This window comes from Radiomyces spectabilis (genome assembly GCF_025331425.1).
Source record: "Radiomyces spectabilis strain NRRL 2753 chromosome Unknown BYT42scaffold_1, whole genome shotgun sequence".
Taxonomy (NCBI): domain Eukaryota; kingdom Fungi; phylum Mucoromycota; class Mucoromycetes; order Mucorales; family Radiomycetaceae; genus Radiomyces; species Radiomyces spectabilis.
Window position 1 is genome coordinate 453804 of NW_026251926.1, and position 18440 is coordinate 472243.

The 18440-nt window shown below is 44.5% G+C and overlaps 7 protein-coding genes across 7 annotated transcripts; 5 read left to right on the forward strand and 2 right to left on the reverse strand.

The window, feature by feature from the left end:
* The first annotated feature begins 8 nt into the window (after positions 1-8).
* BYT42DRAFT_551015 (P-loop containing nucleoside triphosphate hydrolase protein) lies at positions 9-1626 on the forward strand. Its single transcript, XM_051566201.1, has 4 exons — positions 9-145; positions 212-470; positions 713-792; positions 860-1626. Exons 1-4 carry the CDS (start codon positions 97-99, stop codon positions 1546-1548), a joined length of 1077 nt encoding a protein of 358 aa, XP_051427964.1. The 5' UTR covers positions 9-96; the 3' UTR covers positions 1549-1626.
* Positions 1627-1707: 81 nt separating this feature from the next.
* On the forward strand, positions 1708-3858 carry BYT42DRAFT_609226 (uncharacterized protein; the record flags this gene model as incomplete). Its single annotated transcript, XM_051571238.1, has 6 exons — positions 1708-1971; positions 2052-2251; positions 2316-2856; positions 2937-3026; positions 3100-3699; positions 3772-3858. The coding sequence occupies 6 exons, from the start codon at positions 1708-1710 to the stop codon at positions 3856-3858; spliced, it is 1782 nt and encodes a 593-aa protein (XP_051427965.1).
* A 664-nt stretch (positions 3859-4522) lies between these two features.
* Positions 4523-7912, forward strand: BYT42DRAFT_551022 (uncharacterized protein). The gene is made up of 15 exons (XM_051566202.1): positions 4523-4759; positions 4833-4893; positions 4991-5002; positions 5086-5187; positions 5258-5333; positions 5393-5507; positions 5566-5636; positions 5696-5737; positions 5800-5876; positions 5961-6230; positions 6291-6366; positions 6431-7024; positions 7087-7211; positions 7294-7555; positions 7613-7912. The coding sequence occupies exons 1-15, from the start codon at positions 4560-4562 to the stop codon at positions 7831-7833; spliced, it is 2304 nt and encodes a 767-aa protein (XP_051427966.1). The 5' UTR covers positions 4523-4559; the 3' UTR covers positions 7834-7912.
* Positions 7913-8179: 267 nt separating this feature from the next.
* Positions 8180-8497, forward strand: BYT42DRAFT_541703 (uncharacterized protein; the record flags this gene model as incomplete). Its single annotated transcript, XM_051565569.1, has 1 exon — positions 8180-8497. The coding sequence occupies one exon, from the start codon at positions 8180-8182 to the stop codon at positions 8495-8497; it is 318 nt and encodes a 105-aa protein (XP_051427967.1).
* A 686-nt stretch (positions 8498-9183) lies between these two features.
* On the forward strand, positions 9184-10851 carry BYT42DRAFT_551033 (magnesium transporter). Its single transcript, XM_051566203.1, has 6 exons — positions 9184-9433; positions 9494-9562; positions 9676-9766; positions 9826-9986; positions 10058-10349; positions 10406-10851. The coding sequence occupies exons 1-6, from the start codon at positions 9319-9321 to the stop codon at positions 10734-10736; spliced, it is 1059 nt and encodes a 352-aa protein (XP_051427968.1). The 5' UTR covers positions 9184-9318; the 3' UTR covers positions 10737-10851.
* A 122-nt stretch (positions 10852-10973) lies between these two features.
* Positions 10974-15167, reverse strand: BYT42DRAFT_541705 (ras guanine nucleotide exchange factor domain-containing protein; the record flags this gene model as incomplete). The annotated part of the gene is made up of 4 exons (XM_051565570.1): positions 10974-11600; positions 11675-13940; positions 14006-14141; positions 14198-15167. The coding sequence occupies 4 exons, from the start codon at positions 15165-15167 to the stop codon at positions 10974-10976; spliced, it is 3999 nt and encodes a 1332-aa protein (XP_051427969.1).
* A 701-nt stretch (positions 15168-15868) lies between these two features.
* On the reverse strand, positions 15869-18352 carry BYT42DRAFT_609232 (uncharacterized protein; the record flags this gene model as incomplete). The annotated part of the gene is made up of 8 exons (XM_051571239.1): positions 15869-15982; positions 16048-16606; positions 16676-16822; positions 16894-17007; positions 17072-17124; positions 17184-17375; positions 17447-17518; positions 17579-18352. The coding sequence occupies 8 exons, from the start codon at positions 18350-18352 to the stop codon at positions 15869-15871; spliced, it is 2025 nt and encodes a 674-aa protein (XP_051427970.1).
* Positions 18353-18440: the final 88 nt, after the last annotated feature.

The following is an 18440-nucleotide window of genomic DNA, read 5'->3' on the forward strand; positions in this document are numbered from 1 at the left end:
GGCGTTTCAAACTTGCAGTGAGAACCTATCCGGTCAAAGTGCTAACTCGATCGGTTGTTGACCAGACCCTGCCAAGACACTACGACAGAGCATGGAATGGAGCAAGTCGCCAAACGTTTGGGTATCTACGACAAAATGGAGCAAGGTAATAAAGCTTTTCCTTTGGGTTCACTTGCACTAGTTCCAAGTATTTATGTTGTCCCTACCTCAGTCGGTTTAGATGCACCGCAAGAGATCTTGACGCGTTCAGTAGCTGATCTCCAGAAAGTACTGAACATCAACGAAAGCAAAGCGCATGAACTGCTGAATGCGGCTTCAGCAGACGTGTTTCCTTGGTCAGCACGACAACAAACCGCTTTGGATCTTTCAACAGTAGAAGGACAGTTCCTTACCACAAACGATCCTTCCCTCGATAAGGTACTCGGCGGCGGTATTCACATCGGTACGGTGACCGAAGTCGTAGGCGAAAGGTAAATTGAAAAAAAAGGAATCATCAGAATTTCTAAGCTATTTTTTTTTCCCTGTTTCCCTTGAATTTTCTTGGTTCTTTGTCCGTCTTTTTTCTCGCTTATTGTGCTATGTTGATGATCATGATACGGATTTTTCGATCCGCGTTTATTTTTATTTTCATCAGGGAGCACGCTAAAATGGGAATAAAAAAGACGGAAACAATGTGAATAGAATGGAGCTAACTAGGAGTGGCGTCATGTAGTTCCTCAGGAAAGACGCAGCTATGCTTACAACTATGCCTGACCGCACAAAAACCTATCGATCAAAGTGGCTTAGGAGGAAGTAAGCTAACGTCAAGGAAAGAAGCAAAGAAATATCGATATTCACGCAAGATCTTGTGTTGTTGTAGCTGCCGTCTATTTGCACAGCGAAGGCCATTTTCCCATTGTTCGTTTGGAACAACTGGTGGATGTTTACGCCTCAAAGTTCAAACTTGATCGCGGGGCCATGAAACGATCGATCCATACCATGAAAATCATCGATAGCGAGCAACAATACCGTCTTGTCGCATATCAGCTTCCTGCTTTTTTGGAACGATATACCCGTGTGCGACTGGTAGTGATTGATTCCATTGGTGCCTCTTATCGTGGGGAACCTTCCACCAGCAATGATAAACGGAGATTTGATCGCATGACCGAAATTTGCGACATTGGAGCACGATTGAAAAAAATCGCACAGAAATATCGAGTCGCCGTCGTCGTCGTGAATCAAGTATCAGATGTTCCCTCCTCCAATAATGATGCATTGCCTATGGATCACGTGGATCCATGGATGGACTTTGCTATTGCATCCGAACCATTACAGGAACAATCACCTTCGCTGGGGCTATTCATCCAATCGCTCATCAAGAAACCAATTCTGGGTCTGGCATGGTCCAATGCTGTGACCACTCGGATCCGTTTAGCCCGATCACCCATGTCGGAAGGGATCAGAACACGTAGAGTTTTATTTGTGGAATTTTGCCCATTCGCTGCACGCAACGGTTTAGAAATCCAAATTGACGAACGAGGGGTGCATAAACTGCGTGGTCGAGATTAATTTTCCCCATGGGCTCAGAAATTTTGAACAAATTGAACAAAGGTCACAATGTGACGGTTTTTGGTTCCTTTTTTTTTTTTTCTTTGAATGTTCTCGAGCGCTGAAAAGAAACCGCATAAAGTTTTTTCGTTGATTTCTTGATTGCAGATTCCAACCACTATGGCTGCCAACATATTAGACAATTCGAGCGATATTTTATTATCGGCTTTTAATACCTCTTCAACCATCGATCTGTTTGCCATGGTCACTCACGGCATTGATCGACAACGTCTCCGCGTCTTTGATGTTCACTCGGGACTTGTCAGTCACGATTATTATCCCACCGACAAGGACGAATTCACTTGCTTAAAGTGGGTCAAGTTCCGCGAAGCCGATATCGAAAGCCAAGATGCCAAAGAACAAAAGAAGAGTAAATTTAAAGAGGTGAGTTACTTTATTCTCGATCCGTCATGGGTCCTATCTCTAGTCCACTAAATCCTCAATCGATCTTGTTTACAATGCAGATGATCCTTCTTGGTACTCAATCCGGCGATATCCTTGTATTTTCGCTTGCTGATAACACGGTGATCAAACGGATTGCAGCTATGGAAAATGTGGCGATATCCAATATTGTTTACTACAAGGCTGATAAAAGAGCGATCGCGCTGGGCGCTAATGGCCGAATTGTCGACGTATCGTTAACCACTGAAGAACTGGATGTTCGGTAAGTATTTTCGCTTGTGTTGGAAGTTCGGAGGGACTTCATGTGCTAAACGGGACAAAAATAGATCTTGGAGCTGTAAAAAGGTGTGCTGTATAGCCCCTTGTTCAGACAATATGCATCTGGCCGTAGCCACGGGTGGCGACATCACCATTTACGATATCATGAACCAAAAATCATTGAAAGAGATTTCATCCGCCCACACCAAATCCATTGCTCTTATGTCATATTCTAATTCAACCGATTTATTATTCTCTGTCGCGAAAAACGATCCAGTCATTCGTGTTTGGCCCGGTGTGCGCAACCGAAATACGACTCACGCAGACCGATTAGTCATGACAAGACCTGTTGTCTTTTTGGACGTGCCTCGAAAACGTGAGGATACCATTTTGGCCATCACAGAGGACGGCGTAGCCTCCATTTTCCGTCTCGTCGCGTCTTCAAAGGAAAAGGAGATGAAACGACCCACCATGACCATTGAGATTCTGTCTGACAGTAAACGCAACGAACATATTCCCATCCTCTCTTCTCGATTCATTCCCGATAAGGAAGGTAGCTCAGTGGTTATTGCTCGGGGATCCGGTGTTCGCGTCTTATTCGAGCCTGTGGTAAGTCATTGTATTTTGCCGACTTTTCAAGTGGACAGCATGTTAAAAATTTGAGAAATCGATATTTTATCTGTGACTAGCGTTATATGCAACAACAAGGAATCATCACGGGTGACGTTGTTTTGACCCGGTCCGTCGTTAAACGTACCTCGCAAACAGCTTCAGATGAGGTAAGCATAAAAGAAAAAGAAAAAGGGTTGTCTTCCATTATCTGTCATCCGTGTTAATGTCGAAAATTTACAGGCGGCATTAACTATGGAAGATATCAAAGCATTAAACGACCAATATGTACCACCGTCTCGAGAGTTCTTGCCGCGCATGCTTGTAGAGGCCACCTCTTCGATGGATACTGAGGCTATCAATGCATGCATTCGTCAAGACGATCCTGCTGCTATTCAGGCGGCTGTACGTGGTCTGCCAAAGATCAAAATCAATCAATTCATGAGATGGCTTTTGCCCCGCTACGAGCAAAATGTCGATGGGCAAGGCGCTGCATTGCAAAAATGGATCAAAACCATGGTTAGAGAACATCACAGCTACATGTTGGGCAACGAGGATATGGTCTCTGAACTGACACACTTATACGAATTGTTGAGCAAACGCCTCGAGACCTACCCTCAACTGTACGCTATGCAAGGTCGACTCGATCTGATCCAGAACCAGATCAACGTACGAACACGGACTGCCAATCTCGGCGATGAGGCCGTGATTTTCACAGATGAAGAAGAGGAAGAATCTGACGATGAGCTGGAAAACGATGTTCCGAGCGATATAGAAGATGAGAGACGAGAGAATAAAGACATGATGGATTTAATCGGTGATGCAGACGATTTTGAGGACAAGGTAAGTTGGATTAGTCTGTACAATGGCAAATGACAGACGATTAATTATACCAAAATGCTTTTTGTTCCGTAGGAAATGTTTGCGGAAGAGCATTTGACCGATGAAGAAGAGGAGGATGATGATGAAAACGAGGATGAAGACAGTGATTTAGAGGAATAGAAAACTTGAAAACTTCCCCACTCGACAAATATCATTCATTTTTAGGACAGACTATGTACAGTTAGAAAAAAGCATTAAAAATTTATTTAGCCGATGCACGATAGACAATCCGCTGTCATGCCTCGGCTATTCATTTGCATTGACACTTCCACCTGATAAAAAAGATTTTGGCTCACGTTGGCTCATTTAAAAATGAACTTATAAACTCATGTTTAAACTTTATTTTTCATCGGCAAGCAAAACTATTGGACAGTGTGGCCTTGACTGCTCTGAACACAGTAAGCCCATGTCAGCATCGCTGGTTTATTATGATCGACCTTGTGCTTCCATGTTGATCCACTTTTTTTCCATCGTGACTATTTTATGAACAACGAATGACCCATTCGAAATGAGGTAGACGTGGAGTCAAAGGTTTCATATACCTAAATAAGGAAATCCAGCGTCAATTTTCAGAGGATTTTTACACATGATAGACAGCAGTTTAAGAAGCAAATGTAATGGTGGGAGGTGAGAGCAACAGTTTGCTTGCTTTGCAGAGGGAACTGCAAGCGACGTTACACGATGCTTTGTTTGTTTAGCGTCGTCACGACGAGTTTGGTTACACCAAATGGGAACTAGGCCATTTGCCAGTTATAAAGCATTGTTCTTTTTTTAACTTGTCCGCATCATTTATTTCTTTTTTGCTTCTTTCGCTACGACCGATGACGTTTGTGCATTCTATAGCTCACAAAGTAAAATCCAAGGTCAAGGAAGGGGTATATGAATTGACCCACCGCAATGATCAAGAGGAACAAGAACGAGAAAAAGCCTATTTGGCTGCAAGTCATCGCTTCGGCTCCTTTGCACCGGTTCGCGACAATGCCCAAGTAAAATACTATATTGATGGTCATGATTATTGCTGGTAACAAAATTTAATCCCACATAAAAAAGAAGACATCGTTTTTATTGACTGTTAAATAATCCTGTCAATCCAGGGCAGTCTCGCAAGCGATTGAAGAAGCGGAAGAATGTGTTTTTATTGAAGACTGGTGGCTCGTAAGTTTGCGTAGAAAGAAAACTCGGGCGCTTATAATGACATTAGACAGAACTAAATATTTTTTTTTCTTTTTTTCTGCGTCAAAAACGTATTCAGTCTCCGGAATTGGTAAGTTGTCGGGCCGACGGGCAGGGGAAAACTCGAAAGAACAAAACAGAACCATGTCAGGCCTTACGTATGTGGAATGATAGTATCTTCGACGACCACCAGCGAAATACCCTGAATACCGCATTGATCAGTTATTGAAACGTAAAGCCGAGCAAGGTGTAATGATCTTTGTTGTTGTCTACAAGGTCAGTGTTTGATGGATCACGCGGAGAGGGGCGCTTTTTAGTTTACCCTTCTAAATGTATCATCCTGCAGGAAGTTGAACTAGCGATGCCACTGGATAGTATGCATACGAAGCGGGCCTTGCAAGCTTTACATTCGAATATTATCGGTAGGGCTTCGTTATTATTGTCTACAACCACGCTGTCAACTTACGGATACACTATTTAGTCCAAAGGCACCCGGATCACGCGATTGGTGGCACCTTTTTCTGGTCTCATCATGAAAAATTTGTAGTGATTGATAACAAGATAGCGTTTCTGGGCGGCATCGATTTATGCTTTGGGTAATGAGGAGAAACTCATCAAGGGGAAAAATCAAACACTGACGCATCATGGCTACAGACGGTGGGACACACACACTCATCGTTTGGCCGATTTCCATACAGCCGATCCGGGAATGGAAATGTTCCCAGGTAACGCCCTTGTCTCATTTCTTTGCTTTGTAACACCGGTCTCAAGCAAGAGAAAATAGGTCAAGATTATAATGATGCCCGTGTCCGTGATTTCAAAGACGGTAAGTTGAGTGGGGGAACAGTCGGTGGATGAAGCTCAAACAATTTTAACCTGTCTATTCAGTCAAGGATTGGGATATGCGACTCATTGACAAGACCGTTGTCCCCCGAATGCCGTGGCATGATATGTCAATGTGCATGGTAATGCTCGTGTCTGAAAAAAACAGCGGTGACAGAACCATCGATAAAATAAGGGCTGATCATTAAAGTATTTCTGTTTGTTAGCTGGGAGGTCCAGTGCTCGATGTAGCCCGTCATTTCTGTGAGCGATGGAACTATATCAAGCATGAGAAAGGCATGGATAAAAAACATATACCGTTCCTGGAACCGCCTTTGGGCGGTTTCGGCAATCGACAAGCATTCAAAATTCCCCTTCCGGATCGGTTACTGAACCAAACCCATCATTACCGTCATCATACAAGAGGCCAGCGTGGTACTTGCAACGCGCAAGTTCTTCGCAGCAGCGCCGAATGGAGTTCGGGTATTCAGTTGGAAGTAAGTGTCGATATCTGGCTCAACTGGGTGTATGGATAGGCTAACCATATGGTTTGGCAGAAATCTATTCAAACTGCATATATTGAAACCATCAATGCTGCTCAACACTACGTGTATATTGAAAATCAGTTTTTCAGTAAGTAGTTACGAAGAGGTGAACCAAAAGTCGCCGTTTGACTCTTTAACAAATTGGATGGCAGTTACGACGACAGAGGATGATCCAAACTATATTCTGAAAAACCAAATCGGCCAAGCACTCGTGAACCGCATCGTCAAGGCTTTTGAAGAAGGTCAAAAGTTTAAAGTGTTTGTTCTGATACCCTTGATGCCTGCTTTCCCGGCGGATCTCAGTACCAAAGAAGCAGCCACGGCTCGACTGGTGATGCATTATCAATATGTGTCCATCTGTCGTGGATCAAAGAGTATCTTTGAGAAACTCAAAGGAGCCGGTATCAACCCCGAAGATTATATTCGCTTTTACAGTTTGAGAAGCTACGACCGTATCAACCGTCGAAAACTCGAAGAGATGCTCGCTCAAGCCGCTGGGTACACCCCCAGCGTCCGTGTGACGACGGAAGACGAAGTCGAGGTTACCAAAGTGCAAAATGAGGATGATTTCATCGCATCCGATTCGGTTGGTTACGACAGCATGAAAGGAGGTGACCTTGAATCGGAACCCTGGGTCACCGATACAGCTTCACAAAAGCATCGCAGTCCAGAGAACGAACGACAAGAAGCGAGTGACTATGTGTCCGAAGAATTATATATCCATGCCAAGCTTTTGATTGCCGACGGTTGGTTAGCAAATCATGACGGTGACAGCGGACAATGGACTAACTTATGGAACGGACTATAGACCGCGTTGTGATTATGGGCTCAGCTAATCTCAATGATCGATCCCAGTGCGGAGATAGAGATTCGGAAATCGCCATGATTGTGGAAGATCAAGATATGATTGCTTCGCAAATGAATGGAGAGCCGGTAAATATCAAGCATAATAAGACGACTGTAGCTTGAGTGGTAAACGAGATTCATCTCACTACAAACAATCATTGCTTTTTAGTATCCTGCGGCTCGATTTGCTGCAACGTTACGACGCCAACTGTGGAAGGAACATTTGGGACTTCTTCCTGACCAGCCATTGGATATAGTGGACAATGCGATGCTGCCTCTTCCCGTACCTCAAATCGATTGGACAGATACTGAGGAAGATCGCATGGTCATGGATCCACTCGATGAAGATACCCTGAGTCTGTGGTATAACACTGCAGCCACCAACACGGAAGCTTTCCGAAACGTGTTTCATTGTGTTCCTGAGGCCAGTGGTAAGTCAGATGACCATCGTCAGCCAAGCGCAGCCTACTGAAAAATGATTGCTCTAGTGACCAATTGGGACCAATACAAGGCGTTCGCCCCTGATCCCGAGAAAATCGAAATCGGTCACATCTACGACCCTAACATGAGCGTCAAAGAAATCCGTCAAAACCTCAGCCGGATTCGCGGTCATCTTGTGGAGTTCCCTTATACCTTTTTGGAGAACATTAATTTGAAGGACGAAGCTATACCATTTATTGACGACGCTATGCAAGAACTTTATACCTAGAACTCTCGTCAATGCACTAAATTTCACTCACATCGTACTATTTTTGATAACTTTCAATATACACAGATCATATACAACACAATAGAATGTCTCATCATAGTAACAAACTAGTTTTAGTGGTCTTGTAGCTGGTTCGTGTAAGATGACGGCCGGCGATAAGGAGAAAGTGTCTATCGCACTTTGAATGGCACATCTTTTTCTCCATGGAACTTGAATTCGGCCGAAATCCGTAACTATCAAGTTTCGAATTCCGACCGTCACCTTTCAAAAAAAGCCACCGATTTTCCATCATTTTAGGTCATCTTCCAGGATAACTCATCGCTCCGCATTCCTAAACCCGTTTACCATGCCTCCCATCAGTGGCACCATTCCTCTGTTATCGTCCATTCTTAAGCCAGCTCTCGGCAAGACCTTGGCACCGGTTGCGGCTGCCATCTCACAGCAACCGACGTTTCCTGCCCATCAGCCCTACCACACGCATCGGTCCCAGCCCACTGTGAAAACCAACGATGAAGTGATCACCGAAAATGTTATCCTCAATTCCTTTCCTCGACCGAACCTGAAGCCTACCTTGGACTTTGCCAAGCTTTCCTCCAACAGCTTTGGCAACGTTACCTGTGGCAACTGTTGTGGACCGCATTCCACCCAGTTTTGTCCCTGTTAGCGAAGTTCGCCCGATTTTTTTTTCTTTCCATGTGTACTATAATATAATCAGCATCAAACTATTCCCCCCCCTTTTTTTTTTTGGTTACATGTATATTTATCAGCAAACGGATTTGTGAACACTAGATTGACAAGCTGGCTCCTTTTCATCACTATTTTCCGTTAATGCGCTGCAAGTTGTAATTATTTTTGAAATCTATAAATTTTTTCCACTTTTTCTATTCACACAGATTTGCCTCGTAAAAATGGTTGCAATGAATTTCCATATCTTAACCGGATAACAATGGACATTTATTGGGAAACGCGAGCTCGTCTCTTCTTTTGCTTGGCCTAAAAAAAAAAACGGACAATCAGCATTTGAGGATCGCAATGAATGTCAATAAATTGGCGACGTACCTTGTTCTTGCTCTTCAATTTGGCAGTTTTATTGGGCTTGGTAGACAGATTGCGGGCAATGACAGCAGGAGTGGTATTTGCAAATCGTGCAACAGGAAGCACGGCTTGTTTAAGTGCTCCGTTGAACAAGGACGACAACATGATGCAGTTGATCAAATGAAACTGTCACCGTTGCAGAATCTCTACGTTTTGTTTTGGTTGCGATCCTCCGGACGGACCGTGTGACCGCAATTTCCATATTTGGATTGTGAGAGCGTTTGGCTCGGTTTCTGCTTTTTTCAAGCGTTTTGTCTTCTTTGCTCCTCTACTCTTTTTCTTTTTTCTTTGGACTCTATTTTCTTTCCATATTATTTTTATACTAAGAGTGGTTGAGGTTTACAGCCTGTATACGAAATACGCTTCTTTTGCTGCTTTTATTTTTATATAATGTTGCAGGAGAAGTACATTGGGCTCATTCTCGCAATGAGTTCAAGCGTGTTCATCGGTCTTTCTTTCATTATCACAAAGAAGGGTCTCATTAATGTGAAGCAACAGCATCATGGTCAGTTCATTCGTTTTCCTTGTCTATTTCTCGTTGCTGATAAATCTTTGTTTCCAACAGGAGCCTCAGCGGCTGATGGACAATATCATTATCTCCGAAATTGGACATGGTGGGCTGGCATGGGAACAAGTACGTGTCTTTTATTGAACTTGAGGTTTGATTAAAATGGTTTTCACCCCGCCAAGTAACCGCATGAATGAATTGCGCTTCTCTGTTGCTTTTTTACTTACATTATTTTCAAGTGGCCGTGGGTGAAGTTCTGAATTTTTCGGCGTACTCGTTTGCACCTCCGATTCTTGTAACACCGCTTGGTGCGCTGAGTGTCATTACGGGGTGAGTTGCATGATTTGCGGATGTCATTTAGCAGTGATCACTGACCGTGCCATGGACAGAGCTATTTTTGCCTCTGTGTTTTTAAAGGAGAAGATGGGATCCATTGGGAAAATAGGTTGCCTGTTATCAGTGGTGGGAGCGGTCATTGTTGTCGTCCATGCACCAGAAGACAAAGAAGTTACATCGATCGAGGAGCTGTTGTTTTATGCCTTGCAGCCAGGTAACAAAAAGTCACATAGATTGGGATAGACAAATCATGAACAAGTGTATATGCTGATATGGTCATGTTAGCCTTTCTCATTTATGTGATGGTGGTGATTTCGATCAGCCTATATATGATCTATAAAGTGGTACCGAAATACGGCAAGAAAAACCCATTTGTGTACATTTCGATCTGCTCGTTAGTCGGCTCGGTATCTGTGATGGCAATCAAAGCTTTTGGTATTGCGGTCAAGCTAACGTTTGCCGGCAACAATCAATTTACACACCCGTCGACTTACGCCTTTGGTATCGTGGTGGCCATTTGTATTTTAACACAAATGAATTACTTTAACAAGGCATTGGAACAATTCTCCACCAATGTGTAAGTTTTTGCTGTTACCATCGCAACTCCAAGAGTTTTCCTCACGGATTTTCTAGTGTCAATCCTATTTATTTTTGCTGCTTTACAACAGCCACCCTTACAGCCTCTGTTATTTTATTCCGAGGATTCAACACGGACAATCCGGGCAATATCGTGTCGCTGATCTGTGGATTCATCATCATCATTTCTGGTGTATACCTATTGGACTCCATTGCTCAAGGCGCAGGCGCCGAACGCAAAAACGATCTGGAAGCCGATTTGCGGGATAGCGATGATGATGATGAAAGCACGCAGTTGCTGATGGGCGAATCCACCTTGACGGAGGATGATCAAGCCATGGGGTTAACCGAATTCACATCAGGGCAAACAACGGCCACTCGTACCTGAAGGTCACCCATCATTTTTTGAAACTAGCGGATAGATTCGATCGCAGATGCCTCCACCACAACATACATTTTACACATTGTATCATTCGTAATTATATCATGCCTATACAATTGCTTGTTTTATTCTTTTTTTTTTCTCTTGAGGAAACAGAAAAGGATCAGAAGGTAGCCTCTGAGAGGAGCCATTGTCATGTATCATTGAAAGAAAGATGTCAAGGAGATAATGATGGATTTAAACTCAAGTCCAGCAGGATTGCGGCTCGATTTGACTTGCCAGTTGTTGTATGGAGCTGGTTTCAAGCGTGTGCAAGTGAGCACACTGATAGTATAGTTCATCATTGAATTCAAAGGCATAGCGTCGTGCAAGATTCTGAAATATTAATACACGTTTGATGACCGTTGCCACGATGCGATGCTTTCTAAAATTCACAAGAGGTTGCTTCAGCAAGGGCGATACGTCGACTGTCTGATAAGCGGTATAAATGGGCTGTGCGGGGGTTTGGCTCGTAAGGTAGGACGGTTGTTCCGAATTGAAGACTAAATCGGAAAGGTAGATTCCCAGAAAGGGAATACATCCCCCAAAGGGTAGTTTAATCACCGACTTGTTCGACGATCTGTTGGTCCCTGAAAGTTCGATCTGCACCTCCATAGGCGACATGCCATACTCTTCTGCTACGTTGGTCATATGATCGCGAATATGTTTCCAATTCTTCATGGGCGATGTGAAAGCCGATAGTTGCATCAAGGTAGACATTTCACTGTGTCGGACCTGCGACCATGTTTTGTGCAAGCGCGAGACGGACGGTGATTGTAGGCCCAGCAAGATTTGAACCAGCGTGGCATAATTGGAGAATATTTTGCATTTCTGAGTGATATAGATTGCTTGTGAATAATGTTTTTGTAATTCAGGTGTACATGTCATTCGCAACTAACACTGACCTGGGCTATGCGAATAAACTTTTCAATGACCTTGACGCGTTCTGACAATCGAAAAGTCGAAACGATAACACTGGCTACCCATTGGCACACATCATTAAATCGCTCAATAATTTTCTCAATCCCGCCTTTTCCGGTCGTACGAGCAAGCTGCATCTGTCGTGTTCGCTTGGTATAATTGATGTGGTGCGCTTCAGGCTCGAAAGTATGTTTTTGTTCCCTGTCAAAGGAACCATATCGCGTAACTCCATTTACGCTGTGGTTTTGGCGCATTTGCGTCCAGCGACAGTGTACCATTTCCTCCCAATCAACATTCAGCAAGATATCTCGTTCGATCAAGCACAACTGCTGCGCAATATGGTCTGAGCGAGTTTTCAGGAGAAAGGAATAGGATGCATACAAATCCGTCTGATGCATTGGAACGTGTGCAGCGTTTGCCGGCGGAAATGCTGTGGATGATTCAGTGATAGACCGCGGTATGGCCTTTGTAAAGGACACATCATAAGCATTGTCTTTTTGAGGTGCAGACTTCAATGTGTTCAATGGTGTATTCAGATTAGACGGTACGCTAGAGCGCTTCGAGTGTCGTGTCTCGAGTTTGTCAGGCAGACGACAACTATTGGCGCGATATGGTAAAGATGCCTCCCTTGGTGTTCCAGAGTCCCTTTGGAAACCCTGATTTTTGGGCATGTTGAATGGAACAGTTGTATCGTCCTCGTCGGTATTGGGGTGGATATGGACGGCGGATACCTGTGACGATAAAGACCGCTTCTTGAATCGCTTCGTAAAACTTAGCAGACTTCGCTTACTGTTGTTGGAATTTTTTCGACTTTTGGGTGAAATAGTCGAAGATGATACTTTTTTGGATTCCATTATCTCGTTGGACGCTAGAACATGGCAACTCTTTGGTGTCAACGTCTGGCTGTGTATGGATTCACGGGGTGTTTTCATCGATTCCGTTATTGAGTGTTGGTCTTTGGGCGTATGGGCAACTTGACGATCGCTTGCAGTATCGGATTCACTTGCTGCTGCATTGTCTCTTTCCTTGGTATTGGTAGCGGTATTGACAGAATCGAATGAATCCCTGTTACTGCAAGCATGAATAGGCACAGGCGGTGGCGAGGTTGGTGCACGTTTGGTGATAGCATTCTGGTTACTTAGTGGAATGACCATAGGCAGTGGCATTGCTGTTGTGACTTCATCTGGTGATGATGATAAGGGTCTTGAAGGGGTATATTCAGGAGCGGACCGAGAAGCATGCGAGGTTTCTTCAGTGACATCTGTGCAGCCGTTATTTACAGAGGTTGATGATCGTTGCTGGTTTGCAAGGTTCAGAGAAGCTCGGTAGACAACACGCGGCCCGCCCGTTGAAGAATCATCTTTCAAGGGACTGCTGATGGACCCTGTATCGGTACGGTTAATCGACAATGGCTGTTGGTGCGCTTCTGGTAGTAGCCCATTTTCTATTTCCAATTCTTCGGATAACGCGTTGGAAAAATGATGATGCCATGCACCAGATTCATCTACCTCGTAATCCAGAGTGGATCGATTATCATCTTCATGACTGTAGTCGCTTTCCATTTCGTCGTCTGTTGTACCGGGGGTTACAATACTTTCAAGCGAATCATCTGATAATGTGCTAGAAGCACCCACACTATTGTCGTCCTGCAGCGGTTTTGTTTGACATTCCTCCAGCATGTATCGCTTCTCTTGCTCCAAGCGATGCAGATACGATGCTTTGACTGCATTCACTGATTGCTGTCGGGATTTATAGGGAGATGTTAACGTGTTGGAGCTGTATCGCTGACTCAGTGAATGGCAGTGGTCTCTGTGCGATATCCTATCCACCTTGTGTGGCAAGCTCCCCACCACCAATACTGGCGCATCGCGCGTGTCATGAATAGCCGTATTACCGTGATGGTTCTCATGAATATCAATCCCGTCTACGAAAGCTGTTTTCCATCTTAAACGGCCTTCTGATAATTTGTTGCGCACCAAAGTTTCCAACCGTTCTTGTTCCGAAGTGGGAGGCGGCGGGTCAATGATTTGGACGCGTTCAGAAATCGAGTTGCTGTAATAAATCTTTTTCAACCGACGTATCACCCGTTTGAGGCCTTTGACAATCCGTTGATCGCGTTTCGATCGTCGAATCGTGGGATGGCATGGAAGCGCATTCAGAAATGACGTCAAAACGATGCGAAGCTCGCGATCAGGGATGAAGTCATGCACAAAGTAATTCAGGAGCCAGTGTCGGAGCACGACAAATGTCCTGCAAAGTAAAAGTGCTGTCAATATGTGTGACAAAAAACAACTCATACTCTGGCGCACAATTACCGAATTCTGACGATACAGCGTTCTTCCTTGTTGTTCTGCAAGCTCCAGCGAAACCGTAATATCAGTAATTTGCATAATTGGACGGGTGAGATAAAGGAGCGATAGGTCAAGAAGAAATCGGTCATGAAGGTGTAATCTGCGGACTGAGAATGAATATGTCCATAGCAAAGAGGTCGCAGAGATCCAACTTACCAAGGGTATTTGTCAGTTTTTCGACGAGTTTTTCCACCGTAGCCGCTTCGATGATGCTTGCCGTCTCTCCTTCCGTCGGCAATGCAGACGTATTTGGAGTATCTTTGGGGGCCGATTTCCGTTTCCAAAGGGGGATCGAATGGATTCGATTGTCGATGTGGAAGAGTCTGTGTGCCTGCAGTATGGACATCTTCTTGTACCTGGCAGATCGGGGCGATTCATCTTTGAGTGTCGATACATTTTCGGCTGTAACGCGAGTCGCAAACCCAGTCGAGGCCGGTATCTTGGCAGCCGCTGAGCCGTGTGTCTTTTTTTTTTCAGAGTGAGGCGTCGTCACTGTCGCCATGGAGGCTGACATGGCCTGCGGATCGGAACCCCAAACAATTATGCGGGAATCGACATCTGATTTGAGTAAATCAAATATGGCAGGCGGGTATTCCGCAAAGACAAGGGGCGGTGCCACCTGAAGATAGGCGGTATCATACGTATAAGATGAGCTCCAATGGCTTGGCTCGGACGCAAATTCAATAGAGTGAGCTTCGGAAAAGATGGCGTCGTCTTCCAGGAGAAGATCGCCAAATTCGCTCACCAACGGTATTTCCGGTAACTGAAAGAGGGCAGTGTTCGATGACTTTGACGATGGGTGGTAATTGCTGAGATGCTGATCGTCGGCAATTCTACTGCGGGCTGAATGCTTGGTGTCTCCATCGTGATCGTAATCGTGATCGGCACTTGAGGATAGGCAAGTTCCGCGTTCCCAAAAGATCTTGGATTCTGTGTATTCTCGGACTCCGAATACTGTTGCCAATGCCGCTCGTTCCCGCCCGCCTTGGCGACCGTCCCCCATGAATTCCGTCGGAATGAGCGACGCGTTCCTTTTCATAAGCGGATCAGCGACAGCTGTTTCTTGTGGAAGAGGTATCTGAGTTGTCATGGCAGTGGCTACATTGAATTCATCTGTTGCTGTCATGACGGTTCTCACACCCGAGATGAACTAGTCAATAAAAGAAAGTTTTCGATGAGATGGGAATTTTTTTTACATTCTTTTTATGTTTATTTTCACGACCCGCTTTGTGCTTCTCTCATCCATCTTCGGATTAGTGGCCTTACAAGCGTCGTTTGTTTCCGCGTAGCGTATTCCGTCTTTTGTATTTATTGTTTTTTTTTGTGTGTTTGTATGTTCTCTTATTCATAAAATCGTCCAGGCATAGTCTTTTATGTATTGGACTGTCGATGATTATTTGCATTAGACCTGTGACAACGGGCATGGATGATTCAAGAACCTTTTTTCTCTTGCAACTTGCCAATCCAGAGTAAAATTTATTCTCGCTAACACAAATATCAGGCACGGTATGCTCGACCGTAAAGACTAGCTATGCCATGTAGGCTGCCGATCAAGCGGGGTATAGCTCGAACCGATATTTCATAACATTCAAAGCCTTACCACGAGGGTCATCACCACTGTTTACGCTGCTACAGTTTTGTTGTTTGGACCCTCCCGTACCGACATACAGAACTATTTGCAGGACAAATAATTACGTTTCATCAACAAAACAACGCGATACATGATGGTCCGAGTGATGCTTTGTTCAATTGAGACGAACAGCAAGATTGTATTCTATGAATGAAGGATGTATGTACAGTCAAGCAATGGTGGTCTATCTTATTTCCTTAAAAATGCCATCGCTTAGCAATATTAGTCACTGTATCGACAAAATTATCCCATGATGATCCCTTTGATAGCAGCGCAGCGTTCGCCTCTCCTTCTTGATCCCGTGATTTGATCTAGGGGCATAACATAACATTAGACAAACCAATACTTTGTCAAAACACACCATGTTAGCACATACCGTTAACTCTGTCCGTTGAGCTCGACTTGTCTGCTCTTCCAACTGATGAATTGTTACCAAATGATCCTCAAACAAATATCGCTTTTCGTTGCGGAATGCCACATCTACCAGAGCAAACTGTGCATCGTTATGACGAATAAAGGGAGGGCATTGCATCTCTGCATATCCGGTAAGAGAACAGCTGGCCAGTAATTCTTCAAGACATCCCGGCAGAGGCGCTTGCTCTACATCGTCAGGAACAGAGACGAGATCATCGCTCTGATATTGCACGAAACGCCGAGCGCATAACCGAGCATCCACATAGCCATTCAGTGCCAGCAGATCGATCACCGAGCGTCCATGTTCTCCAATGACTTTTTGTGGTTTCAGATTACCGGTTTCGTCCACCGTAAAATGAAGTTGGAAGCGACGAGGAGCCGTTGGTACGGGTTCCTCAGCGAAGCCTTCCATTTTAGCCAGCAAACCTGTACTGACGTATTCGGCCACAATCGTTCTCTGATGAATGCCACCTTCCGCAGTAAAAGGAAGGAGCAGCGATGTGACATTTGTAGGCGGTTGGCTGCAGTAGAGATATTAAAGTCAGTACGATCATTATCGCTCAATGATGGAAACCACTTCATAAACTCACCTCGCAAAAAAGTATTGTCTTGGTTGGAATGGACCCCTCATTGCTTCGCGCAAGGTTTCTGCTGAAAATGCTTCTTCAAGAAACGGTTGCAGCATGTTGACCTCTTGTTCTGGAGTGACAGGGTTCTCGAATAACAAATGACCGAAACTATAAAATTTGGTACCCATTTAATACCGTTGTACCTAGTTCACCACTGCTTCTTCAATGATTGTCCTTACGTTGCTTCCAAAGATGTATTCAGGTTCAATTCACCCCACGGCGCCAAAGGCGTGTTCAACAGATGTCGAAGCTGATCCTTTATGATCAGAGACGATCCAGGCTCTTGAAAAGAACTGGAAAGAAAAACTATAAGCCGCCGATGTTTTTTTCATCATCTTCAGTTGCAATCCAACTTACGCCCGGTTTTTCAAGGCAAAGAAGCGATAAAAGGAATCATCAATGTTTTTGATCTACAAAACATGGTAAATATATATAAAAATTCAGTGATTCCCACTACAGTGAAGCTTACCATTTCCGGAACCTGATCGTTGTTCGTTCGCGAGACCCGACTCCACCCACGTACTTTGGCAAATTGTGGCATGGCGGCTGAATCGTGCGCTGCAAGCATACTGAAAGGACCTGTCATCAATGGATGTTGTGGAGCATCTTGAATAAAGGTATGATCGGAAACTGTCAGTGGAGGTCTCAGGACGAAATTCATCTAGCGGCCACAAAAAGAAAAAGAGATGAGATTGATCACGAAAAGGATTTGTCATGGCGGTAAGTTATTACCTCGGTTATCATTAGACTTAATAGACGTTTGGCACGATCGATCGCTTCCTGATCTCTTCCAGCCACCATAAACTATTACATTGGGATCACTTTAACGTTGTACTCTTTTTAAAAGATGACCGGATTGTTTACCTCGAATCGTTCTCGTAGGTCGATATAAGCACCCGACATTTGAGAGATGGACGGTAAGAACCGTGCGCATTCACGTTTCAGTTCGGCGTAGTAAGATGGGGTTTTAAGCAATGGGCAAGGAACATTGACGCGCAAGATACCACCCAGCTTGGTGAGCTCCTTTCTCGCGCTGTTGACGCCTTCCCTCGGACCGTTCAGAATGTACGATAGATTTTTAGCATCAATGACAATTTTGACGCCATACTGTTTCTCGATTTGTCGCATATTATGTCCATGGTGTCCCGTAACAAAGAAAATTTCTTCGGGGGTGGTATTCAGCAGGCGGGTGATATTGTTTTCCTTTTTGCGAAGCGCTTCGATCGAGACTTGTTGTTTGGATACCAGTCCCCAGTGATTGTTAATAATCCTTGCAATAAGTGTATCTTTGCGTCCAGTATGTTTAAGGTCGTGATGCTTTAAATAAACCACAAGTTGTGGCACGGTATACGAATTTCGTAGCGTTGATTGCAGCTTGTCGAATAGTTGATCGCCCAAGACGCCCGTTTTTGATTTGGGCCGATGACTGTCGATCGCAGCAATTAGGCTTTCTGTACCTTCGACTGCTTCTTCTTTGGCGGGGGATTCCAACGTATGCACTATTTCCTGTAAGCGCTGAGACGGTAGAAGCTCTTCACCACCTTTTTTTCGGGCACGAGACGATGGATTTAACCAGCGAGACGAGTGGTGAAACTGAGCAGCTGAGGGCTTTGGAGACCAGCGCTGAATTTGTCTCATGTTCACTCTGTATACATGTTGTATGGATGGACGACAAAGAATTAGTTTATGCGTCGCCATGATCGCTTTGGCTTGGGAGCATATACAA